At 42.4% G+C, this 22318-nt stretch overlaps 1 protein-coding gene across 2 annotated transcripts in view; it reads left to right on the top strand.

Moving 5' to 3' along the window:
* Positions 1 to 19928, top strand: part of OSBPL3 (oxysterol binding protein like 3) — a 75485-nt gene extending 55557 nt beyond the window's left edge. For both annotated transcript variants that reach the window (XM_015429750.1, XM_015429749.1), the window contains 9 exons: positions 841 to 1091; positions 3132 to 3269; positions 7334 to 7397; positions 9162 to 9240; positions 11021 to 11165; positions 13111 to 13255; positions 16462 to 16588; positions 17187 to 17309; positions 19764 to 19928. In XM_015429750.1, the coding sequence (XP_015285236.1) occupies positions 841 to 1091; positions 3132 to 3269; positions 7334 to 7397; positions 9162 to 9240; positions 11021 to 11165; positions 13111 to 13255; positions 16462 to 16588; positions 17187 to 17309; positions 19764 to 19860 (1169 nt within the window). In that variant the 3' untranslated portion in view covers positions 19861 to 19928. The remainder of the gene's footprint in view (positions 1 to 840; positions 1092 to 3131; positions 3270 to 7333; positions 7398 to 9161; positions 9241 to 11020; positions 11166 to 13110; positions 13256 to 16461; positions 16589 to 17186; positions 17310 to 19763) is intronic.
* Positions 19929 to 22318: the final 2390 nt, after the last annotated feature.

Here is a 22318-nt window from a genome sequence, read left to right as displayed (position 1 = left end):
AGCTTCCGAGATCTAAGGAGATTGGGCTAGCTTGGGCCATCCAGGCCAGGGAACATTCCACACATTAAGCCTCTACTAAAGGGGCAGGACACTTTTCTCCAAGCCTATTCTGTAATCTGCCTTGAGACTCAGTGAGAAAGGTAGACTATAAATGAAGGAAATAAATAATCAAAGTCCCACATACCAACCAAACCAGCAGCTCTGTAACATGATTCTAATCTGGAGCTAAAGACAATCCAGTCCACGGTAGGTGTTTAAAAATACAAAGCCATGTGTAGTGATAACCAACTAGGAGCAAAGACCACCCAGTTAACTAAAAGTATATGTTCAGATAGCCCAGTACTGAAAGATATCCAAGAAAGGTGGCAGATGTATGGAAGGAGGACATTCCATGGGAAGCCAACAAGAAGGCCATAGCCTGTATGACCAACTGGGGGTGCAGTGTGAAAGAAGGCCTGAAGTTGAGAAGATGAATGCAGAATGATATGGGAACAGGAGGTCGTCCTGAGTCTAACCGCCTTACAGGGCTGTTGTAAGGGTGCAGGCTGTAGCCCTTTGGAGGAAATATTTATACAAAGCAACAAATAATATTTAAAATGAATGGGTTGGAATTTTCACCAGCAGACTTTAAATGTTTATAATGTAAATGTTTTATTGTGTTTTAAACTTTACTGTATTATTGAAGATGATGTGACCGACCCTGAACCTGCTCATGGGATGGGCAGGATACAAATACAATAAATAAATCAATATAATATAATATAATTTTTATAACGAAAGAGGTAGAAAGCTATGAAAGTCCATGAGCTGACAAACTGAGTCCCACCATCTATTTTCCAGACTGTGTTCCTGATGGTAGTATGGAATACCATTCCCAGCGGAGGACATGTCTGCCAGCTCCGTGCCCTAATACAAGTAATATCAGCCTTTGGAACATTCTGCGGAACAACATTGGAAAAGACCTCTCCAAAGTGGCAATGCCTGTTGAGCTGAATGAGCCGCTAAATACTCTGCAGCGACTCTGCGAAGAGCTGGAATACAGTGAACTATTGGATAAGGCAGCACAGACGCATAACTTGTTTGAAAGGATGGTATGAAGAAATACTCCTCTCTCCACTGTTCCCGTCAGACAGTGATTCTTTTCTCTTCTGTATGTGCCATAATGATGTGAGGGATGGTGCATCACCTCAGTGCATCTTATAGAGGAAAAAACTTGAATAGCACAATTTCTTCCCTTGCTGTATTTGGAAGACCAGCTGAGCAGTAGAAAGGGAAAAAGTGGGCGGGTGTCCCTTTGCATAGATGCAAAACTGGTAGTTCATACACAGCCCAGACCACACCTCCCACAACTGTGTAAAAGGGCAGCATTGCAGCAGTACTGTATGCAGCCAAAAGGAATCTGTCATTGGCTTTGAATATAATATACTGAGACACAGAAGTGCCTTTTTTTAATGAACAGTACTTGGAATGTGCAAAGGAAACACATCTAACCCCTGCCTATCTAAAGCATAGCTAGCTTCTACTGGCCTTATGGGTTAGGGTCACAAAATCATCTTTATGCTTTAGTTTTTCTGAGAAAGATGTATCCTTCGTAAGGTATAAAGGGTGGCTTGTGTGGCTGTTAACTCCACAGGCAACCAATATACACAGCAATCTAAAAAGACAGTCTTCTCATATTCTGGGTTACACATGTGCTGAGATTAATTTGCATATTGCAGTGGTTCCCAAAGTGGGCAATGCTGCCCCCTCAGGGGCCCTGGAATGATCCAGGTGGGCTGGAACGATCCAGGTGCAGATCCACAAACTGCATCTTTTTGTCCACTTCTTGAAAGTAGATGTCCAGGGGGGCGCTGAGTAATTTTTTTTCTGAAAAGGGGGTGGTAGGCCAAATAAGTTTGGGAACCTCTATATTAAAGTAACAGGTACAATGGTTCCAACTCTCTTGCAGTCTTTGTTCTGCTGTTTCCTGTTGGGGGGGCTGTTAGTCATATATTTGAGCCCCAAAAACAGCACAATAAAGTCCACCCCCCTTTTTTCCCATATATGAAGCAAATGCGTTCCTTTAGAAATCCAGAGACTTTCATGCTGGCAGCTCCCTCTGCTCCCTGATAGAACTGGTAGCCCTGCTTGTGAATGGAATCTGGCTGTTTAATGTCTTTTGCCATTTCTGTTAATTGTACGTGGTATGTTGCCACATTTTAAAATAAGGTTTTCTTCCAGCAGTTTTTACTCTTTGCAATGGAATTTTGTTCAAAACAACTTATGATTAGGCAAGGCCCATTTGGATTTCAAATATCCAGTTTGTTCTAATAATTAAATGTCTTTGGACCAGTATTTGAAACAAGCCAGTGTTGCATCCAGTTTTACCGCCCTAACCCAAAGCAGTACATACAGAGCTCCTGAAGCAGGGGCTGCATGTGCAAAACCTCCTCAGAGCTGTTGCCTGGCAGGGAATGAGGAGTGAGAACAGTTGAATGTTCACATTGTCACACACACGTTCCCAGCAGATGGATCAGTAGCAGATCTTCATGTATAGCACCCACTTGCACACAGGTCCTCATGCAGCTGGCTATACATGAACATGAGCCTAGTGTGTGCAGTACCCTGAAGCTGGAGCAAAGTCTCTTACCACAGTAGTTCCCATTACCAGTTTTCATAAACTGAATTCCGTAAGTAGTAAATAGACTGGCAGTGGAAGAGCCTGTTTTAGGAGTGCAGAGCTACACACTAGACTGTGGCTCCTAAATGTTGCTCTGCAAATTCCCTTCTGTCTTATCCTAAACTTTTAAAATGATTTTGAGTCTATTTTCTTTATTTTATTTTCTTTTTTTTTTTTAAAAGTTCACCTTGCTGCTTATAGGATCGTGAACCTCTACACATTTTAATAAAGTAGCTGTAAACAATGAGTCATGTTCCAGTACTCAGGAGTATATAATACTCCAGCTTGTAGGAGGCATAGATACAATTAGATTTAAATTAGAAAAAAAAATAAGTAGAGAGAAATGTGTCTGACATCAGTGGAGGGCCTCTCTTCTATAAAAGAAGAGGACTTATGCACTTGCCCTTTTATGCAAGGACTTATGCACTTGCCCTTTTATTAATGATCAGTATTCTGTACATTCTGTTTTTAGGTTTATGTGGCTGCTTTTGCTGTCTCTGCCTATGCATCCACTTACTACAGAGCTGGAAGTAAGCCATTTAATCCTGTGCTCGGAGAAACCTATGAAAATATCCGTGAAGATAAGGGCTTCCAGTTTTTTGCTGAACAGGTATTGCAATGCTGCTGTTGCTCTGTTTTGGTAAACTTACCAATTCTGATTGCTTACTGGGAGTTTCTAAGGTGGTCTTTGAATCTGAGTTGTGAGCATGCAATACCTACGAAGTTGCAGGCAGCAGCACTGATGGAAGCATTTCAGACTCTTAAAGATCAAAATACAATATGGTTACAGGATATTTCCCAGCAGGTGTGGGCAATGTGTTGATAACTGGGGGCCTTCCCAGTAACATCACTTCTGCTGGAGGACCACAGTTATTTACATAATGTACTTGCATGTGATCAAAACAGTCTGCTTATAATTTTCACAGTCAAGGCTGATGCCAAGCTGCAGCTGGGATTCATATTATAATTTTACTTTAGAAGGATCAGTTGAAAAGACCAAAGGAAGCCATTTGTAAAAATTCCTACTGTGCCAATGATAATCCTCATAGCTGCTTCATCATTTTTGTGTTCCTTGTCTTTTTGTCACATTGTTTGAACTTCATTCTGAATTCATAAGATTTGGGATTTTTTTAAAATGGAAATGGGAATTCTCAAAACTCTTTAACAGGATGCCTTGAGTAATGCAAAAGGATCTGGATGACTAAATATTGCTTTGGTGTCATCGGCTGCCCACATAAATATGGAAACAAAGATGGTCAGACTTTTTAATCACAGTTCTTGTGGCTACATTCTATTAAAGTTGAGGAAAAAACTAAGAATAGCATGTAGTTCTAACGTAACACATAAAGAAAATATTGAGGAAGATTCTGGCCAAGATGTGTGGAGTCCTTATCTTTTATTTCCTCACCCCTCTAAAATTCAGCTTTCTTCATGGTGATGGGTTTTATGGGAGTTCATTCCTTCTGAAAATGTCAGGAGTACTCTATCGTACAAATTTTGTTTCATCATCAATCTTCTGCACAGGCACACATGGGGACTGCACACACGCAGGCCTGCCATCGGATAGGTTTTTACAGCTAAAAGCCTCCAGGGGGCGCTGCACACCGGAGCCAACCCTGTTCCCACCCATGTACATGTGCTCTCATGCAGCAGCGCCCCCTCTACCCTCAGTTTTTCTTTTGCCGCTGAAGGAGTTGGTCATCGCATTAGAGTCTCCTGTGATTGTTGGAAATTTTACCAAGATCATGAAGGTACTTTGCTTTCTGAAGCATCATCATGGCTCAGAAGGCCCTATTTAAGAAATGCTCCCAATGCAGAACAAAATGACCCAGACTGATGCACATAACCTTTGACTGTTCTGTCTGGATGTAAAGGGCATAGTGTCATTACATGTAAGGCCTACCAGTACTTCACCCCAAAGGCGCGAAGTGATAGAGCTCTGAAACTTAAGGCAGCATTGTGGAGAAAAGCCCTTAAGGCCTCAGAGCCCCTGACCACGTTGACTCAGGAAAAACCTAGCTCCAAGTTGTTAGAATTTTTGTGGGAGAGGATTCTTCCATAGAAGCATCCTATTGCTAAAGTGTTCCATGCAAAAGTGATCAAACTTTCAAAACAGCAAATTAATGCTGGTAGACTCGGCAGCCTCGGTCATTCTACAGAGACACGCCTGATTTGAGATCAGCAGCTCTGTCTATGGAAATGAGACTTAAAGTCGAGATCTTACTGTTTGAAGGGTCCACACTATTTTCTTCCAAGACAGACAACATGCTAAATCCTTAGGAGTTTCCCACCTGTCTGGACCCCAGTTTAAGCAAAGTTCATTCGTGTGGCATCCCTACCAAAGGGATTGTCACTTTGCTGGGCCCTCAGGATCTCAGTATCCCAACCCTAAGCCATTTAATCAGCAGCAGGGTTACTGTAGACACAAAGTCTCTAATCCACCTAGGTCAAATCAACAACCACCCCCTTACACGGGAACAACTTCTGCCCAAAAGTCATCATTCTGACTAGGGGCATTATCAATCTCAGTTAAATTTGGGGACAGATTGACCCAATTTGCATCAGGCTGGGAGGGAATTACCTGCAATCTGTGGGTCCTATCTATAGTTAAACTTGGCTATAAATTAGAATTTAAATTCACTCCCCCTTGTGTGTTACCTCCAAGGGGATCCAGCCAACTAACTTCTGGTCTAGTCCATGCTCTGGCTTCTTTAACAGAGAAGGGTGCGATTGAGGAGGTTACAGAGTGTCAAACCTCAGAGGGATCGCCCCCCCCCCCAGATGTTCCTAGTAGGCAAAAAAAGATGGGGGAGTCAGTCCCATTTTAGATCTTAGAAATTTAAATGTTTTTCTGAATATTTCAAAGTTTCATAAGGTTTCCATCCTATTGATTTTGCAATTATTAAAGGCTGACTGTTGGTTCATAGTGATTGATTTAAAGGATGCTTAATTTCACATTTCAGTCCATCCTCAACACAGCAAGTGTTTACTTGTGGGGGAAAGAATGTTCTAGTACACTATTTTACCCTTGGGGGCTAGCCACAGATCTCAGGGTTAATTTCACATTTCAGTCCATCCTCAACACAGCAAGTTCTGACACTTTACTTGTGGGGGAAAGAATGTTCCAGTACACTATTTTACCCTTGGGGGCCAGCCACAGATCTCAGGGTGTTTTTCGAGTGTGTAGCTCCCATCATCACCTACCTCTGTCTCCAGGGTTGCCATAATATTTCCTTATTTAGATTATTGGTTCCAGTTTCTAGGGAAGAGTTATTGAATCAGTGTACTTGTTTCAGAAGCCTGTCAAAAATTAGGATTACTGATCAATTGGGAAAAATTATGGTTACTTCCTTCCCAGAGGATACAGTTTATTGAAGCTATGCTAGACTCTCAGGAGGGGAAGGGTTTTCTACCACCTGAAAGGTTACAGGCTATCTTTGGATTGATAATACAGTTCAGATTTCATCGATTTCAGTCAGTTCAGAAAATTTTGCACCTGTTGGGATACATGGTGTCCACCAGTGTTCCCTTGGGTAGTGAAGGGCGGGGTATAAATCTAATTCCAATCTCTTCTTCTCTTCTAATGCCAGTAGCTCACGAAGTAGAATTTTTGCTCACAAGACTCCACAGCTTAGAGGGAGCATTGGTATCCACTATCACTGTTTTGCCTATGGCCAGGCTACATATGTGGCCCCTACAGCTCCTTGTTCTGTTTCAGAGCTGGAGTTCATGCCTTATGGCACAGATTTTTCCAGTCTCCAGCCCTGTCCTGCGTTCTTTAGCATGGTGGTCTTCAATAGCCAATTTATCCAAGGGAATTTTTTTCTGGGGTTTCTCCACGTGAAGTGGTCCTTACCATGGATGCTTTGCTGTTGTGGTGGGGTGCTCATTGTGAGGGATTGTCAACTAGGGGCACTTGGTTGGAGGAAGAAAAATGACTGCACATTCACATTCTAGAACTGCAAGCAGTCCGTTATGCCCTTAGTTGTTCTCAGATATTCTTCTGAACCATTCTTCTGAACCATATCCGGACAATACAGTCATAATGTTTTATCTAAACAAACAAGGTGGTACAGGTTCCAGAGGCCTATGTCAGGAAGCTACCCTGCCCCTCCTGCCCCGCTGCATGCTCTGGCTTCGGCAGCACTAGAGGTACTGAGGGTAGAAGGGGAGTTGCCACGCAGAAGCACATGTCCATGGGTGGGAACAGACTTGGCTCCAGTGCGCAGCGCCCCCTGGAGGCTCTTAGCTATAAAGACCTATCCGATGGCAGGCCTGCACAGATCGATGATGAACAACAGTTACAGGTAAGTACAACTTTGTTTTTCAAAAGCAACTTTTTGCTTCTTAATATACAGGCTCTTTAATTTTAAACTTTTACATTCAGAACAGTGTTGCTGATACTGACAGTTTATTATTACAGTCTTTGACTAGTACAACTCAATCAATTTGAAATGCCGATACTGACAAGCAGCAGCCTTACTTTACAACTCAGCTTCATTTTCTTCAGAAGCTGTCTTGACGTAGTTAGTCATCACTGATTTTCATTGTACAAGCTCCCTCTTGTGGTCAGCCATATATTTAAAGCATGAAATCATTCCATAGCTCCTGAGAGAGAAAAATAACTAATTAAAAGCAAGCTTGTCAATGTAATCTTTTCCTTTCTCTTTTTAGGTCAGTCATCATCCTCCTATCTCTGCCTGTCATGCTGAATCTGATAATTTTGTGTTTTGGCAAGGTGACTCTTTAATTTATTATTGACTACTATAGCTTTCAGAATATGAGAAAAGTCTAGAAGTCCAAAGTTAAGATCTACTTCAGACATACATGCACTAAACCAAAGCCTGCATGTTTAAAGCAATGTGTCTTTGAAATGTAGAATCATGATGTATCAAACAATTACTGTTAGAAATTAATTGTTACTATCTCACCATGGTGGGTCTGAAGCAGGCCAGAAGTGGAAGGTGATATGCATATAATATTCGACAAAATAGCATTTAAGTCTGTTTTTATTTATAGTCTGCCTTCCTCTTTAATGGGGACTCAAAGTGGCTTAAACATTGTTCTCCCCTTTTCCATTGCCTCAGAACAACCACCCTGTGAGGTAGGGTAGGCTGCACTGGTGTGAGTGGCCCAACTAGTTCCATGGGAGAATTGGGTTTCCCATTCTCATTTTTAAAGGAACATAATGGACAATCATAACTCAAGTAAATATGTTTGCAGGCTTTAGCTTTTTATCAAGGTATTTGAAAACCTTGTCTTGTTTCCTTCAGCATTTGAATGGAAAAGAGGGACACAGTTCTTCAACAGTCCCATAGGCTGGTGTGTTGTTGTATTTAGAGTGTCAGTTTAGGATCTCTGCACTCTCAGCCTAAGCTATATCAGAGGGTTATCATGAGGATTAAATAGAAGAAGGGGGAAAGGCTGTATGTCCCCCTGAGCTCCTTGGAGGAAGGTTGGGATAAAAATGTAGTAAATATAAACTCTGTTGAATAGGTCGTAGGGTTGCCAGCTTGGGGAATGCCTAGAGATCTGGGGGTGGAGCCTGGGGAGGGTGGGGTTAGGGGAGGGGCCTCAGTGTGGTATAATGCTATAGGGGCCACCCTCCAAAGCAGCCATTTTCTCCATGGGAACTGATGTCTGTAGTGTGGAGGTCAGCCAGGGCTGTTTTTGGGCAGGAACGCACAGGAACGGAGTTCCGGCTGGCTTCAGAGTTGGCCACGCCCACTATAGCCAAAACCTCTGTGTGCATGGCTACAGAGGGAAGGCCTGGAGAGCTAATCCCCCGGGGACTCCCAAGGCGGGTGGGCCAGGGGGCCCCCTGGAAGATGCCCTGCAAGGGGGCGCCTGGGCAAGCCAAGGGAAGGCATGAGGGTGTGGCCTAATATGCTAATAGTCTGTGTTGTCAGGGGGTGTGGCCTGGTATGCTAATGAGTTTCTGCTGTTGGGTGTGGCCTATTGTGCTAATGAGTTCCTGCTGGGCTTTTTCTACAAAAAAAGCCCTGAGGTCAGCTGTAATTCTGGGAGATCGTCAGGACCCAACTTGAGATTGGCAGCCCTAGTTGCCCTTGCACACACAGGTGGGTTGTTCATGTCAGCAGGTGTTTTCAGCAGTGAAGGCCAAACCCAATGATCTCTAGGCATGGTTAACTCACTGTTTGGTACTAAGTTGGCATCTGTTTGGTATAAACTTGGCATTCATTGTGAAGGGGGTTTGCAAATATACATGCCACTTCTCAGCCTACTAAAGAAAACAGTTGTGATGGGATGACCATCTGTCACACCAAAGTCTGGGTTTGTGCAACACAGAGTCCCATCTGAAAAGAAAAAATAAACCATCTGGCCATGGACGTGAACTGGCCGTTGCTCCACACTGTTGATTTCTTTTGGAATCATGGTATGGTTTGTAGGCAGTCTATCGATAACTAAATCACCAGACAGCAGCAATGTGCCTGTGTTTGCTGCTAAGAACATACTTAGGTTTTGTTTGTTTTTATTTCAGATATTAGGTGGAAGAACAAATTTTGGGGGAAATCCATGGAAATTGTGCCGGTTGGTACAACACATGTAATTTTGCCAGCGTAAGTTCTATAATAGCATGCTGATGAATCAAGACCTGGTTTGCCAGATAGAATTTTGTTCTCTAACTCAGAAGTTCTCAAAATATATACAATTGTAAACCAAAATTCTGCCATAGGATATTGTGTTTGGAGTTATGTGCATAACAGTTGTACAGCAGGAACAGAGACCATTCTAAAGATGGAAAACTTTACCATTAGCGCCAATGCCTTCTCAGATTGACTCACTGTCAAATTTCTGTTAATCATAACCACATTCTCAGCCTGTCTTGCACCACTCCACTCCGTACCCACACCCCTTACTGTATGTTTCCCTGCTCTCATGCTTCTAGGATGGGCTGGGAGGACAGCAGTTACCAGTGTAGCGAGTTACTTTGTGGATTAAGAATGCTTCCATAGGTCATCTCTTGAGTAGAGATAGGGAGTGGTGACAATAATGGGGCTGGCTTTTATAATGTGCAGATCAGATGTGTCTTTATGGTTTAGTGGCCTATGTGTTGGATGAGGATGAAAGAAATCAAAGTTCAAATCCCTGTCTGCTATGAAGTTCACTTGTGGGCAGCTCATTACGTTGGATCTGCTTTTAGTGGACGTATAGTCAAGTGGTCATAAAATCCCCATGTGTTATCCTTTGCCATTGCTCAAAAGAAAAAAGGAAAAAATCACCCTGTGATGGCAGGGGCTAAACCTATATGCTGGCTCTGGCCTGAAGGATGCAACATGAGCTGCAGCTGGATACTGGGCTCAGCTGCAGCCTTGACTGGGTAAAGCGTGTCCCTGGGTTGGAGAGGATGGAGCTGGGGGTGGGGCAAGGGACCACTCCCTTGGTTTCCAGGATGATGGTGCCTACTGGGTGTGGACTAAAAGGTGGTCATGGAGAGGAGCTGGGGGGGCAGCACAGGTGAGTGGCTACCACGAGGGTCAGTGAAGGGAAGCAGATGATCAGAATGGGGGATGTCACAACGTCCCTCTCCAAGAAGACTGAATCTGGTGGAAGCTCTTATTAAAGCCCCATTCGAATGTTCACCTGCTTTGTTCTTGGGGAGGAACGGATAGCCGACCCCTACCCAGTTTGCTCCACCCATTGGCCCTGCCCCCTCCACGTGCTGGAGCAGAGGCCACCCCCTTGACTATACACCCCTTCCGGTTACTCAGTAAAAATATTTTTATGCTATGCCTTTTATACTGAAAGCAACTATTTTAATGGGGGGGGGTGTTGTGATACTTAGGTATTATTTTCACTGCAACTTTCAACATATTCCCAGAGTACTCAGTTAATATATCCTTTCAGTGTTTATGTTCATACACTAATAAAATGTTCAGTAAAATTTCTATTAAAATATTTAATAAATGAATCAAGTGAAGTTGTATTATGGTTTCTCTAGTTCAGTAGTATCTACCCTGACAGGGAATACCTCTCAAGGGTCTTCAACAGCCAGTCCACTGTCTGAGAGCCTTTTAAATGGAAAGGTCAAGGATTGTACCTTGAGCCTCCTTATGCAAAGCATGTGTTTTGCCCCTAATGTGTGACTCATATACATCCTTCCTTTGTGAAATACTGGCATATCTGAAAACTCTTAATTCAGATCTTAATTTATTATCTCAAAGTCCATGCTGGGTTTTCTTTTCCTGAAGGAGGCATTTCCTCACTGTTACAAAAGGAAGCAAAATGAGATATTCAGAATGTTTCAGACAGTGATTCTAACTAAATCATCACTAGCTAACTGTTTCTTATTAGCTGTTTTATATGTCGTGACCTGAGTGTTTTCCCTTTGGATTCCAGTTTCAGGGACCATTATGAGTGGAATAAGGTGACATCTTGCATTCATAACATTTTAAGTGGCCAGCGATGGATAGAACACTATGGAGAGATCATAATAAAGAATCTGAATGATCATACCTGTCACTGCAAACTTACTTTCATAAAGGTGCGATTCCTGGTAACATCAAGATTTTCTCATATATGGTAAGGTGTTTTTGAAACACTTGACAGGATGACTAATGGTACAATCCTAAGCAGAGATACATTCTTTGAAGTCAGAGGACTTCAGTGGATTTAGAAGGGTGTAACTGCTTAGGATTACACTTTAAAAGTGCTTCCTGAGCAACCAGGTTGTTAAATGGAATGGTAAGGCAGACTTAATAAGTTTTTGATTAAAATGATTCTATGAGGTGATTCTCCCCCCCCCCCCCCGTTTTCTTTCCAGGGTTGAATTACTTGTGCAGCAGTCTCACATGGCCAGATGTGGTCTATGTAAATTATTTTTATAAAGCTGAAAGTGTCGGGGAATCAACCCAGTGTAGTACAATATCTAACTAGAACTGCGGAACCCAGTCCAACAAGTAGCAGAGTGGGTAACTGTTTAGGCCACTCATTCTGTCTCAAGGCTGCAATGCCCCGCAAAGTCCTTGTGTCCCCACACTTTATTTTATTTTAAAAAATTATTACCTGCCTTTTCTGCCTACATCAGGGCTACCAACGCAACTAATAGATTAAAAATGTCCGTAATATGCACATGTCTTAACCATTAAACTAAACAAAAACACACCATTCAAACAAAAGGTTAAATACAAGTACATGAAAACAACAATTAAAAACAGGACAGGAAGGAGTGATCACTGAGGGATAGCCAAACAAAAGTCTTCATGTTCTGGTGAAAGATGGCAAAAGAAGAGGACAGGCAATTCTCTCCGAGGAGACAGTTCCAGTGTTTTGGTGCTATGACTGAGAAGGCCTTCTCCTGGGTTGCCACCAGTGTTCCCTCTAAGCTGAGTGAGTGTGAGCTAGCTCACAGTTTTTTAGCCTCCAGCTCACAGATTTCTGTCTTTGCTCAGGAAGGATGGCTCCAGAGCAAACTAATTTATGCAGCAGCCAAATCGCTCACTCACAGCTTTAATGCCAGTAGCTCACAAAGTAGATTTTTTGCTCACAAGACTCCACATCTTAGAGGGAACATTGGTTGCTACCCGCCTAATCTCAGAAGGCGGGAGCACCCAGAGTTAGTTCTCAGAAGATAACTGTAATAGGTAGGTTTGAAAGGAAATAAACAGTTGGTCCCAAGCCATGTATGCCTTTAAAGATCAACACTAGAATCTTGTATTGTGCCTGAAAGCAGATTGGGATACAATGTAGATGGGCCAAAACTGGAGTGATGCGGCCTCAACAGTTCACTCCAGTCAGCATTCTAGCAGCAGCATTCTGCACCAATTGACATTTCCAAACATTTTTAGGGTCAGCCCCATGTAGATGCATTGCAGTAATCTAATCCAGATGTACCCAGGCCATGCACCACAGTGGCCAGATCTATTCTGCCCAAGAACGGCTGCAGCTGACTAACTAGGTGCAGCTGGTAAAAGGCACTTCTGGTAGCAGCTGCCACCTGTTTATCCAGCAGCAGACCATATGTCCAACTTTTGATCAGTCATGCATCGGGAACTCCATAATTCCCAGAAGTATGGAAGCTTGGTTCAGGGAGAGGGGGTTGAAACCTTCCATATGCTCCATTTTCCTGATCTGAATGGCTCCGGGGAGCCTCTGTTTGTCCCATTGGGAACTACACTGGGCTGCATGCAATTTTCTGCAATAGGGAAAGTAGGATTCCTCACCCTCAATCAGAATTTGTCATTTTTATGCCACCTTTTCACAAAGAAGATGGTCACGGTATTTTGCCAAGCATAAAATAAACCAATAGGATGCAAGCGCAAATCAGCTATAAAACAGGCTCTCCTGCCACCTCGCCTTAGCCCTTTCAGCTACATGTATCAGCCCAAGTTATTTCTATTTATCACAATATCTAAAATAGCAAGTTAACAAACACTTTTTTTTAACTAACCTTTTGAAAGTAATTTTAGTTTCGCTGACTTTATTTCTAGGCAAAATACTGGAATCACATTGTTCATGAGATTGAAGGCAGCGTTTTGGACAAAAATGGAAAAATAGTACATCGGCTTTTTGGAAAATGGCATGAAAGTATATACTGTGGGACACCATCTTCACCAACCTGTATCTGGAGAGCAAGTTAGTGACTGGAATTTTATTTTTACTCATGTACAAACCTCTTGTGTTCCCAAGGAATGCACTTCTATTTTATTTTATTTTAACACATTTCTAAACAATATTCTAAAGATGGGGTCTTATGATTTCTAATAAATGACTGTCTGGACAAGGAAACGTTAAGACTGGCTTCTTTATTTTTTTAAAAAAAGCTTTCTTATCTGGCAGGAATAATAGCTTGTTTTTTAAAAAACATTTTTGCTTTTTCTATTCTACACACCTACAGGGTCAAGGGAAGGGAACAAACTACAAGTAGCAAGGATCATTGGCTTAAGTATGTTCTCTTTTAAATGGCACCAAGGCAGCATTCCATGGTGGCCTCGTCAGGCCTGGTTTCCGACACTGTTGCGATTGGCAAAGGGATCCTTTGTCCACCTACCAAGGGAATTGGATCTCCTACAGGCCCAGGAGGGCCAGGTCCTTCACTACGATCCTCTGAGTCTCAAGTTGACTCTGTGGGAAATACGTTTTCCGTGATGGATGCCCGTATCAATGATGTCTTGTTGAACTGTCGTAAATTGTCTACTAGAACTTCCTATGCTAGGAAGTGGGATTTATTCCTGCAGTACCTGAGTTCCTCTAATTTATCCCCTCCACCAGTGGATTTGAGGTCTGTTTTTGCGTTCATTTTGTCCAGAATGGATTTGGGGCTCAGTTTTTCTTCAGTTAAGGTGTATTTAGCTGCGGTGTCAGCTTTTCATCCATCTATTGATGGGTTTTCAGTTTTCTCGCATCCTCAGACGAAACAGTTTTGTAAAGGTCTTATTCGCCTGTACCCTCCTCGTCGTCTTCCGACTCCGGCCTGGGATTTGGCTTTAGTTTTGCGTTTTTTGATGGGTAAACCCTTTGAACCGTTGGCCACGTGTTCTCTGAAGTTGTTATCGCTCAAAACTGCGTTTTTGGTGGCCATTACTTCTGCTCGTCGAGTCAGCGAGTTGTCTGCTCTAAGGTGTGATCCACCATATTTGAGTTTTTCCCCACATGGAGTATCGTTGTTTTTGGATATCTCCTTTCTGCCAAAAGTCGTTTCGGAATTTCATTTACGCTCAGATATAGTTTTGCCATCGTTTTTCCCGTCTCCCGTTAATGAAGAGGAACGGAAATTGCACTCTCTGGATGTTAAGAGAGCGTTGCTATTTTATTTGGGCAGAACTAAGTCTTTTCGCCAGTCTCCAGCTTTGTTTGTGGCTCACAGTATGCCCGCACAGGGCAAGAAGATCTCTTCCCAGACTCTGTCTAGATGGATCGTGGAAGTGATCAAACTGTGTTACGCTTTGGCTAAGAAACCTCTTCCAGGTCAGCTTCGCGCCCACTCTACCAGGGCGGTAGCGGCTTCTACAGCTTTCATGAGAGGTATGCCATTGGAGGACATCTGCAACGCTGCGACTTGGGCTACTCCGCTCACCTTCGTGAAGCATTATGCCCTTGATGTCCGGTCTACTCGTCGTGTGGCGTTGGGTCGGTCTATTTTGCAGACGGCGCAGGTGTAGGGCCTCGGCCCCTCCTCCAGGTAAGAGTTATTGCTTGCTATTCTCCCAAGGGTGTGATGCACAGAGACCACGAAGAAGATAGACAGGTTGCTTACCTGTAACTGGTGATCTTCGAGTGGTCATCTGTGCATTCACACCACCCGCCCTCCTTCCCCTCTGCTCTCGGCCCTTCATCTTGTTTCTTTGAAGGCTGTTGGGCGGCGGTCAGAAGGAACTGGCGGGATCTGCGTGCCCCTCCTTGGTCATGCGCAGTGGAGCCGGCGCGTGACCTGGGAGAGGCGCGAAAATCCCTTTTTGCTAGCTATCGGTACCGAGAAGGTTCAGCGCAGGCGCAGTGTATCCCAAGGGTGTGAATGCACAGATGACCACTCGAAGATCACCAGTTACAGGTAAGCAACCTATCTTTTCTTAGCTTTAAGATAACTAATTTATAATAAACTTCAGACTTTCAAAGTTACTCTATTTTGCTTATTTCTTTCCTCTGTGCTTCTTATCAAAGTCCAGTCTAACTTTTAAAGGTTTAGGAGCAGCAGCCCCTAATTCTGCTTCCTGGTCAGAGTGGCAGGAATAATAGTGTTGGCTTATGAAGATACGATGGTTAACTATGGATTGTTTTCCTTTAACGCTGGTGGTTAATTAAGCTGAATACTTGGTACATGGTTTAAGAATTGTATGCAGAGTAGAATATAACACCCATGTGTTTAAGTAGCTTTGTAAATATATGTGTGTGTATCTTCAAACTAAGGACTCTTGAAAGGTAAGACAAAAGCTGAAAGGGGAATGTTATGGGGGGGAAATTACAATTTAAACAATTTAAACATATCCATGTATTTTAAAAAAGGTAACCAGGACCCTGGTCACACGGCAAAGTTGCCGCAGGAGAGGCACGGGAGTCCCGTGGATTTTCCGGGCGCGATCACACCCCAACATCTGGGAAGCGCAGTGCTCCCGTGACAAACCCGTGGCTCCCCACCGAAGGTGCGGATTAAAAAACTAGTACTTACGAGGTACTAGTTTCCAGAAACCGCGGGCCAAGGGCGGGCATCTGATCGCGTTTCCAGTGGACTCATATGGCATCCGCGCCCGTCTCCGCAGGTTGCGCAACAGTGCCCAACAGCGCATGTGCACAAAGAGCGATTGCTAGTGCGATCACGCGGCGCGGCTTCTGTGCCGCGCTGCAGGATACCCGTCTGGTCAGCATCTCCCCCCTAACCACGAGTTTCCTCCAGGGCAATTAGCCATGCCTTCCCCCGCGATATCCAGCCCGTCTGACCGGGGCCCAGGGCTTTTTTCTGGGGGAATGCACTGGAACGGAGTCCCAAAACCTATTTGACAATTAAAAAAAAAAGTTCATGAGTTTTCAGTATACAAATTTAAAATTTCATTTCCCTTTTGAGAGTTCCAGCACCACTTTTTAAGAAAGAAAGAAAGAAAGAAAGAAAGAAAGAAAGAAAGAAAGAAAGAAAGAAAGAAAGAAAGAAAGAAAGAAAGAAAGAAAGAAAGAAGAGCCCTGATGCTAACATCACAAGACCATTAGTTAAACATTAACTATTTCTTAGCCTTATACCTGCACTGATGCAATGAAAATATGGGGCGGGGGGTTGTGGGAAAGCTATGTACGGTAGCAAGGGTGTTGGATTTGGTTTGGAGAGAAAAACTGAAGCCGTTTTTTATTTACAGATCCAATGCCTAAAGATTTCGAGAAGTGGTATGGTTTTACACAATTTGCATTAGAATTAAATGAACTGGACCCAGTCATGAGACCGATGCTACCACCTTCTGACACCAGATTTAGACCTGACCAAAGGTAGTATGTTCATTCTTTTCATGTAGTGAATTCATACAGTGACACGGCTTTTGTTGTCGTTGATCCTTTAGATGCAGGTGCAACCCAATTGTGGTATGTCTGCCGTCAATTAAATCTGTAATTTGTATTGGCATGACGGAGATGAAACAGCAAGGAAACGGTGTCCCCAGACTACTGATCTCTGACAGCCTCCAGAAACACTGGTGGCTACTCTTCAGTCACTTCCCACCACCTTTTCTATCCATATCTAGAATCATTCCACCAACTTGCTGTCTTGAGTGGTGGGGTAAAGGCCAAGTCTGGCTACTGTTGGGCATGGAACTCAGAGCTGCATACATTGTTCTCTCCTTCTGCATTGTATCCTCATAATAACCTTCCGGGATATATTAGGCTAGGCTAAGTTTCTATCCCAAGGTCATGCAGTGAGTTTCATGGCCAGTGAGGATTTGAATCTGGTCGTAGTTCAGCACCCCAACCACTACGCTACATGTGTTCTCTTAAATCCTCCAGCCTCTACAGTAAAGCTCATACATTGCACCCTGAGAGGGTCATAAAATGAAATGTCCTGTGCTTTCATTGTCTATCCTGTGTACTACAGATTTCTAGAAGAAGGGAATATTGAAGGAGCAGAAGAACAAAAGCAGAGGATTGAGCAACTACAGAGGGATAGGAGGAAAGTTCTAGAAGAAAACAATATAGAGCATCAACCTAGATTTTTCAGGTATTTTTCTATCAGATAATTGTGCTTCAGTGATCACTGAAAAGTTTTTTATTTGTTAACACCCTGTATATTTCACACAAAAAAACCCCATCCAGGTTTTGTTCATTCCTTTTACAACTTGCCTGTTTGCTTATATATGCTTATAGATATAGGCATACTTATTTGCACCATATTTAAAAGAGTGAAGTGGGGAAGGGACTAAATAAATTCCACAGGTTCTTTTACTTTGGAGTGGCTGAAAGCCCTACATGTGTTAAGAGAAGCTATGAGTCAAGGAATATGTGGAAAGCGTTTTTTGTTTTGTTTTGTTTTTGCGGGAAACATCTGTGAGTAAGATATTTCAGGCCAGCTATTGCTCACTGTTCTTTCCTAGCAAATTCACATGCACATTTCATTTTGATGTGTTTTTTTTCAAAGGCACTCATCTGTTGAAGTGGCTCTATAGATTTAAAAAAATCCTTTCTCAGACTTGCAGTCCCAGCTACTTCTGATACAAGTGACAGTTATACCCTTCTGGTTGTCAGACCCCAGAGGAACCACTCTCCACTCAATAGTCCTTAATAAGGTTTATTGGTAAGATTTGGACTTCTGGTAAGGTCAGAACCTTTGTCAGAACTAACAAGCAATAGCACAGGGATGGGGAATGGGCCCCACCTCTCAGTCATACGTCACACACGCACAGGCTCACTACAGGTCATGAAAGAGTATACGACCTAACTAGCTATGTCTCAAGTCTTATCGCTGCCAAGGACACAGGTCCAGATGGAACCCCGTATGGGGGTAGCTTCTGGAAAGTTACGAGCGGCGCCTCCACACTACCCCAGGCATTCATTCTCACACTCCCCCCCTCAGGAACGTAAGGGAGGACTGATAAGGTAACAAGCAAGCGGGCAGATGTGCAAAGCAGGCAGGGTTTACAAAAGCGAAAATAAGCATTGGCAGCACAGGGTAATACAGTTACAAGCATTGACCAAGAAAGAGGTCCGATCCTGACACTGGTCACCTGGGGGTGGGGGAAGTGCTGCTGCCACATCATGGTGGTTCTACTTCTACTTGTCAGGTAGGCCTCTATAAGTGGACTACAGGACTTGCCCTGCACGGTGCCACAATCTTTCCTGCTGCATTAACATCTATATGAAACTAGAGCTCTCTCATCCCCAATCGGAGCTCTTTCCTGATAAATTGGAAATAAATTCTCCTCAATTCATAAGAAACATTTCCTCCACTCCCCTCATCCATCTGTGTTGACTGGGACATGTCCTGTTGTATTCATTGGGCTCACTCCTAAATAACTCCAATGGACTGCAGGTTTTCTCTCAAGTACATCAGAGAAGACAAGCCTACATTCTATGCCAACAAAAAAACCCCTCAAAATTGTCAGGTATTGCTTTTAACCAATTAAAATTTGATATGATGTAGTTATGATTTTAAGCTTTTAGTCACAATGAGGATTCTGTGGAAATGTAGTAGGATAAACATTTGAAAAAGAAATGATAAGCATAGCTAAGTGGCAAGCCTCTAAGCACTGGCTTTGGGAGAAGTCCAATAAGTGTTAACGGGATTACTCCAGAGTAAGCAGGATGGAAATAGCAGCTTACCTTCCTTCAGACCAGATCCTGAGGGCTGCTTCTCACATTACATTATCCATAACACAGAGATGTCTCCACCTAGGAAAAAGTGCACACTTCTCACTGTATAAAAGGTGGTATGAACACAGGCTATGATGTCCACAGTTGCAGCATTTTCTTAATCAATGGATACGGGGCTGAAACATCATATACACTGCCATCCTGACTTTGTACACTCATCTTAAATTATATCCCACTTTCCCCCATAAGCGGGATCCTGCTTTGGGGGAAAGTGGGAGACTGGTTCTCCATTCTCATGGGCCCTTAGGTTGCCAAACTGGCATTAGACAGCAATTTGGGAGGAGACAATGGGTGCGGCTTGCACGTGTTGTCATCTTCTCTGTCTGTGCCGCTACTGCCCTTGTCTGAGGTGGGCTGCATGGGCATTAAGAATGGAGCCTGCTTTGGACTCAGTGGGGCACTGAGGGTGGCAAAACTCTTTGAGCCAGCCCTGGATCTGGTTAGTGCCTCAATGGGGAATTACCTGGGAAACCCTGCATATGCTACCATGAACTCTCTAAGGGGAAAGGCAATTAATGTGGCCTTTAGAAATTTCAGAAATAGCTAAGGATACATCTATAGGCTGCTGTTTCCATACAGCCTAGTAACATAAGTTCAGATTGCCTGGCAGCTATTTTGTTGGCTTCTGCTCTGAGGTAACTTCTACAACGTATGGGCACACAACAGCTGTTTAAAGTGAATTCTGGGCATTTTAGCCCCTCATCCTTTTCCATAAAATTAAAGATCTATAAAATAATATACATAGCAGAACTAAAGCACCCATGTTAGCAGGAAGATAAATGACCTTTTGTTCACTGTTTGACAGGAAATCTGCAGACGACTCCTGGGTGAGCAATGGAACCTACCTGGAACTAAGGAAAAATCCTGGCTTTTCTAAGCTGGATCATTCTGTTATCTGGTGAGAAGGGACAAGAGAAAGAGGACATTTAGCTGTTGATCCCCCTGATCATCATTTAATAAGAGAGGAAATGCTGCATTATCACCTTGATCTTCTAAGTATTTTGCTTAATTTAGGTGCACATTTTCTTTGTTCTGCTTCTGTCTTGCTATTTGGATAGTCACCAATGTTTTTTTGAATGTACAAAAAGCTCTAGTTTTCTTTATAATATTAATAAACTACTGTTGAATGTTATCTTTGAGGGTGGGGTGGGGAGAGAAGCTTTAACACTATTTTTTCCAAAGGATAATGCAAAGTTCAGAATTAATACATGCCGTATTGAACTGTGTGATAGACGATACTGGCCAGCAGTTGTCAGCTGTGCTACAGAAGCAGAATGGATGCTGTCATCACTCTCCCCCCCCCCCAGTATGTCAGTAAGCTACCAAACTGGGAGTCAAGTGTATTCCGGGGTCTCTTACCATCTCAGTTGGTGCTGGAGTCTGACTTTTTATGAGAAATTTATTAAATTCCTATTTTTACTCCTTTAGATGACACATTCTAAGAAATAGTACAACGTGGTAAATAGTATTAATGGTTCCTACTGCCTTACATCTGACAGGCATAGCCATTTGGTAGCTTCTTTCGCCTTGTTGAAATTAATGGAAATTTCAGCCAGTGCAGAGTTCACGCGAGCAAGGCTTTGCACAAGAAATGTCTCAAACAGATTGTGTCCCAGATGTGTACCCAGATGGGGTCATGCTATGAATTAAACTTTTAGGGCACAATCCAAGAAACGTTATCTGCAACTAACTTCAGTTGCAGCCCCTTCTATTGATTATTTTTAGTGGGACTTTAAAATATTAGCTCGCTTTTCCTTGATTGTACTTTTTCAGATTAACCTAACAGAACAGTACCTCTCAAACTAGAACCTGGGGGAAAATGACCTAGTGAAAAGAATGACCTTGCTACTTTTATCTTAAGCAAACTCTTTTAAAGAACATTAATTCTTTGTTTCACTGGTACACAATCCTGCCAGAGAAAGAAATCCTTCTTCTTAAGCATTTGCAAAGTAGCTAATTGTTTTAAGAGACAACATTGTTTTCTGAAAATAAGATTTTGGTATTTTCTACCTCTTCTGAGCAGTATATTTAATATATCTGGTATTTTTTTAAAAAGCTGACCATCTGCCTTATAGATAAATGTATGGAATATATGATCTTCCTTTTAAATGTTTTGTGTTTAGGTAAATATGTGTCTTGCACTGAAAAGATTGTATGTCTTTCTCCTGTATTCTTTGTATGCATAGTAATAGTATCATGAGCATGTTAGAACAGGAAATGGAAGTAGATGAAATAGCACTTTTGAATGTTTGTGGAAGTGGTTTTTTTTCTTTTCTTTTCTTTAAAAAATCCATTTTATACAGCATTTCACATGATATGAAGCATGTACTCAAAATAACTGCCATCTGGAACACAGATTTGTTCTGTCAGGTTTTGGATTCATTGCATGCAAAACTGAGAGGAGAGTGTTGCTGGTTTACAAAACCAACAATTGAATAAAGTTTGAGTCCAGTGGCACCTTTAAGACCAACAAAGTTTAATTCTTGGTATAAGCTTTCATGTGCACTCACACTTCCTCAGATGAAATAGTGGGCCAAATGAACATCCTATGTAACATTGAGCAAGTGTTCCAATTCAAAGCTGTTACCTGACATAAGTTATAGGCTGTTAGCTTATTTTTACTAGATCCACCTACACAGCAAGTGCTGCTAATTATCATTGACCACAGAAGGCACATTAACCTTTCGGAGAAAACAAACCTGTCTCCTTCTTATCTCCATGTTCCCATTGTTAAAGAGACTGCCCCAGATAGGTTAAAATGGTTCATTGTTTGTTTTTTCCCCTTTGTAAGTTGTAATTAGCTATGCTATAATTAAATTACCCAATACTTTACACAATTATGACTTTTTTCATTAATATTTTCTGTCATTTTAGGGTTATTTCTTCTAAACAATTTAACATAAGTTGCTTTATATAAACTCTTAATTTATATATTATATTTATTTGAATTTTTTCCCTTCCCAAATCAAACCCACTCCAATTTTTTTTCAGGTTTTGGGCAGGTCCATCATATATGTTTATAATTTGTGTTGTATAATCTCCTGCACAAATTGTCTCCATGTTTACAGTCAGCTAAGACTAATTATTTAATTTTGCCTTTGAAAACTTTCCTGGTTTGGATGTGTGGTTGTTGCTGTCCTTTGGAAATATTAGCTGCTTTGTACAGTCCGATTGCAGTTTTTAAATATTTAATGTAGCTATTAAAGAGAGGAGCGCAATCATTGTTCATGAGCTAGGAGCATACTCACAATGCCTGCATTAAGCAATTTATGCTGAGACAGAAATCTAGTTATCCGGCACCATCAGCACAGGGACAGAATCTGGGGCTGTAGTGCTCTCCAGTGTTTCCATTTTCTATGG

The sequence above is a fragment of the Gekko japonicus genome, unplaced genomic scaffold (assembly GCF_001447785.1).
Source record: "Gekko japonicus isolate JY-2015 unplaced genomic scaffold, Gekko_japonicus_V1.1 scaffold904, whole genome shotgun sequence".
NCBI lineage: Eukaryota > Metazoa > Chordata > Lepidosauria > Squamata > Gekkonidae > Gekko > Gekko japonicus.
This window is presented reverse-complemented; position numbering and strand designations above follow the sequence as displayed.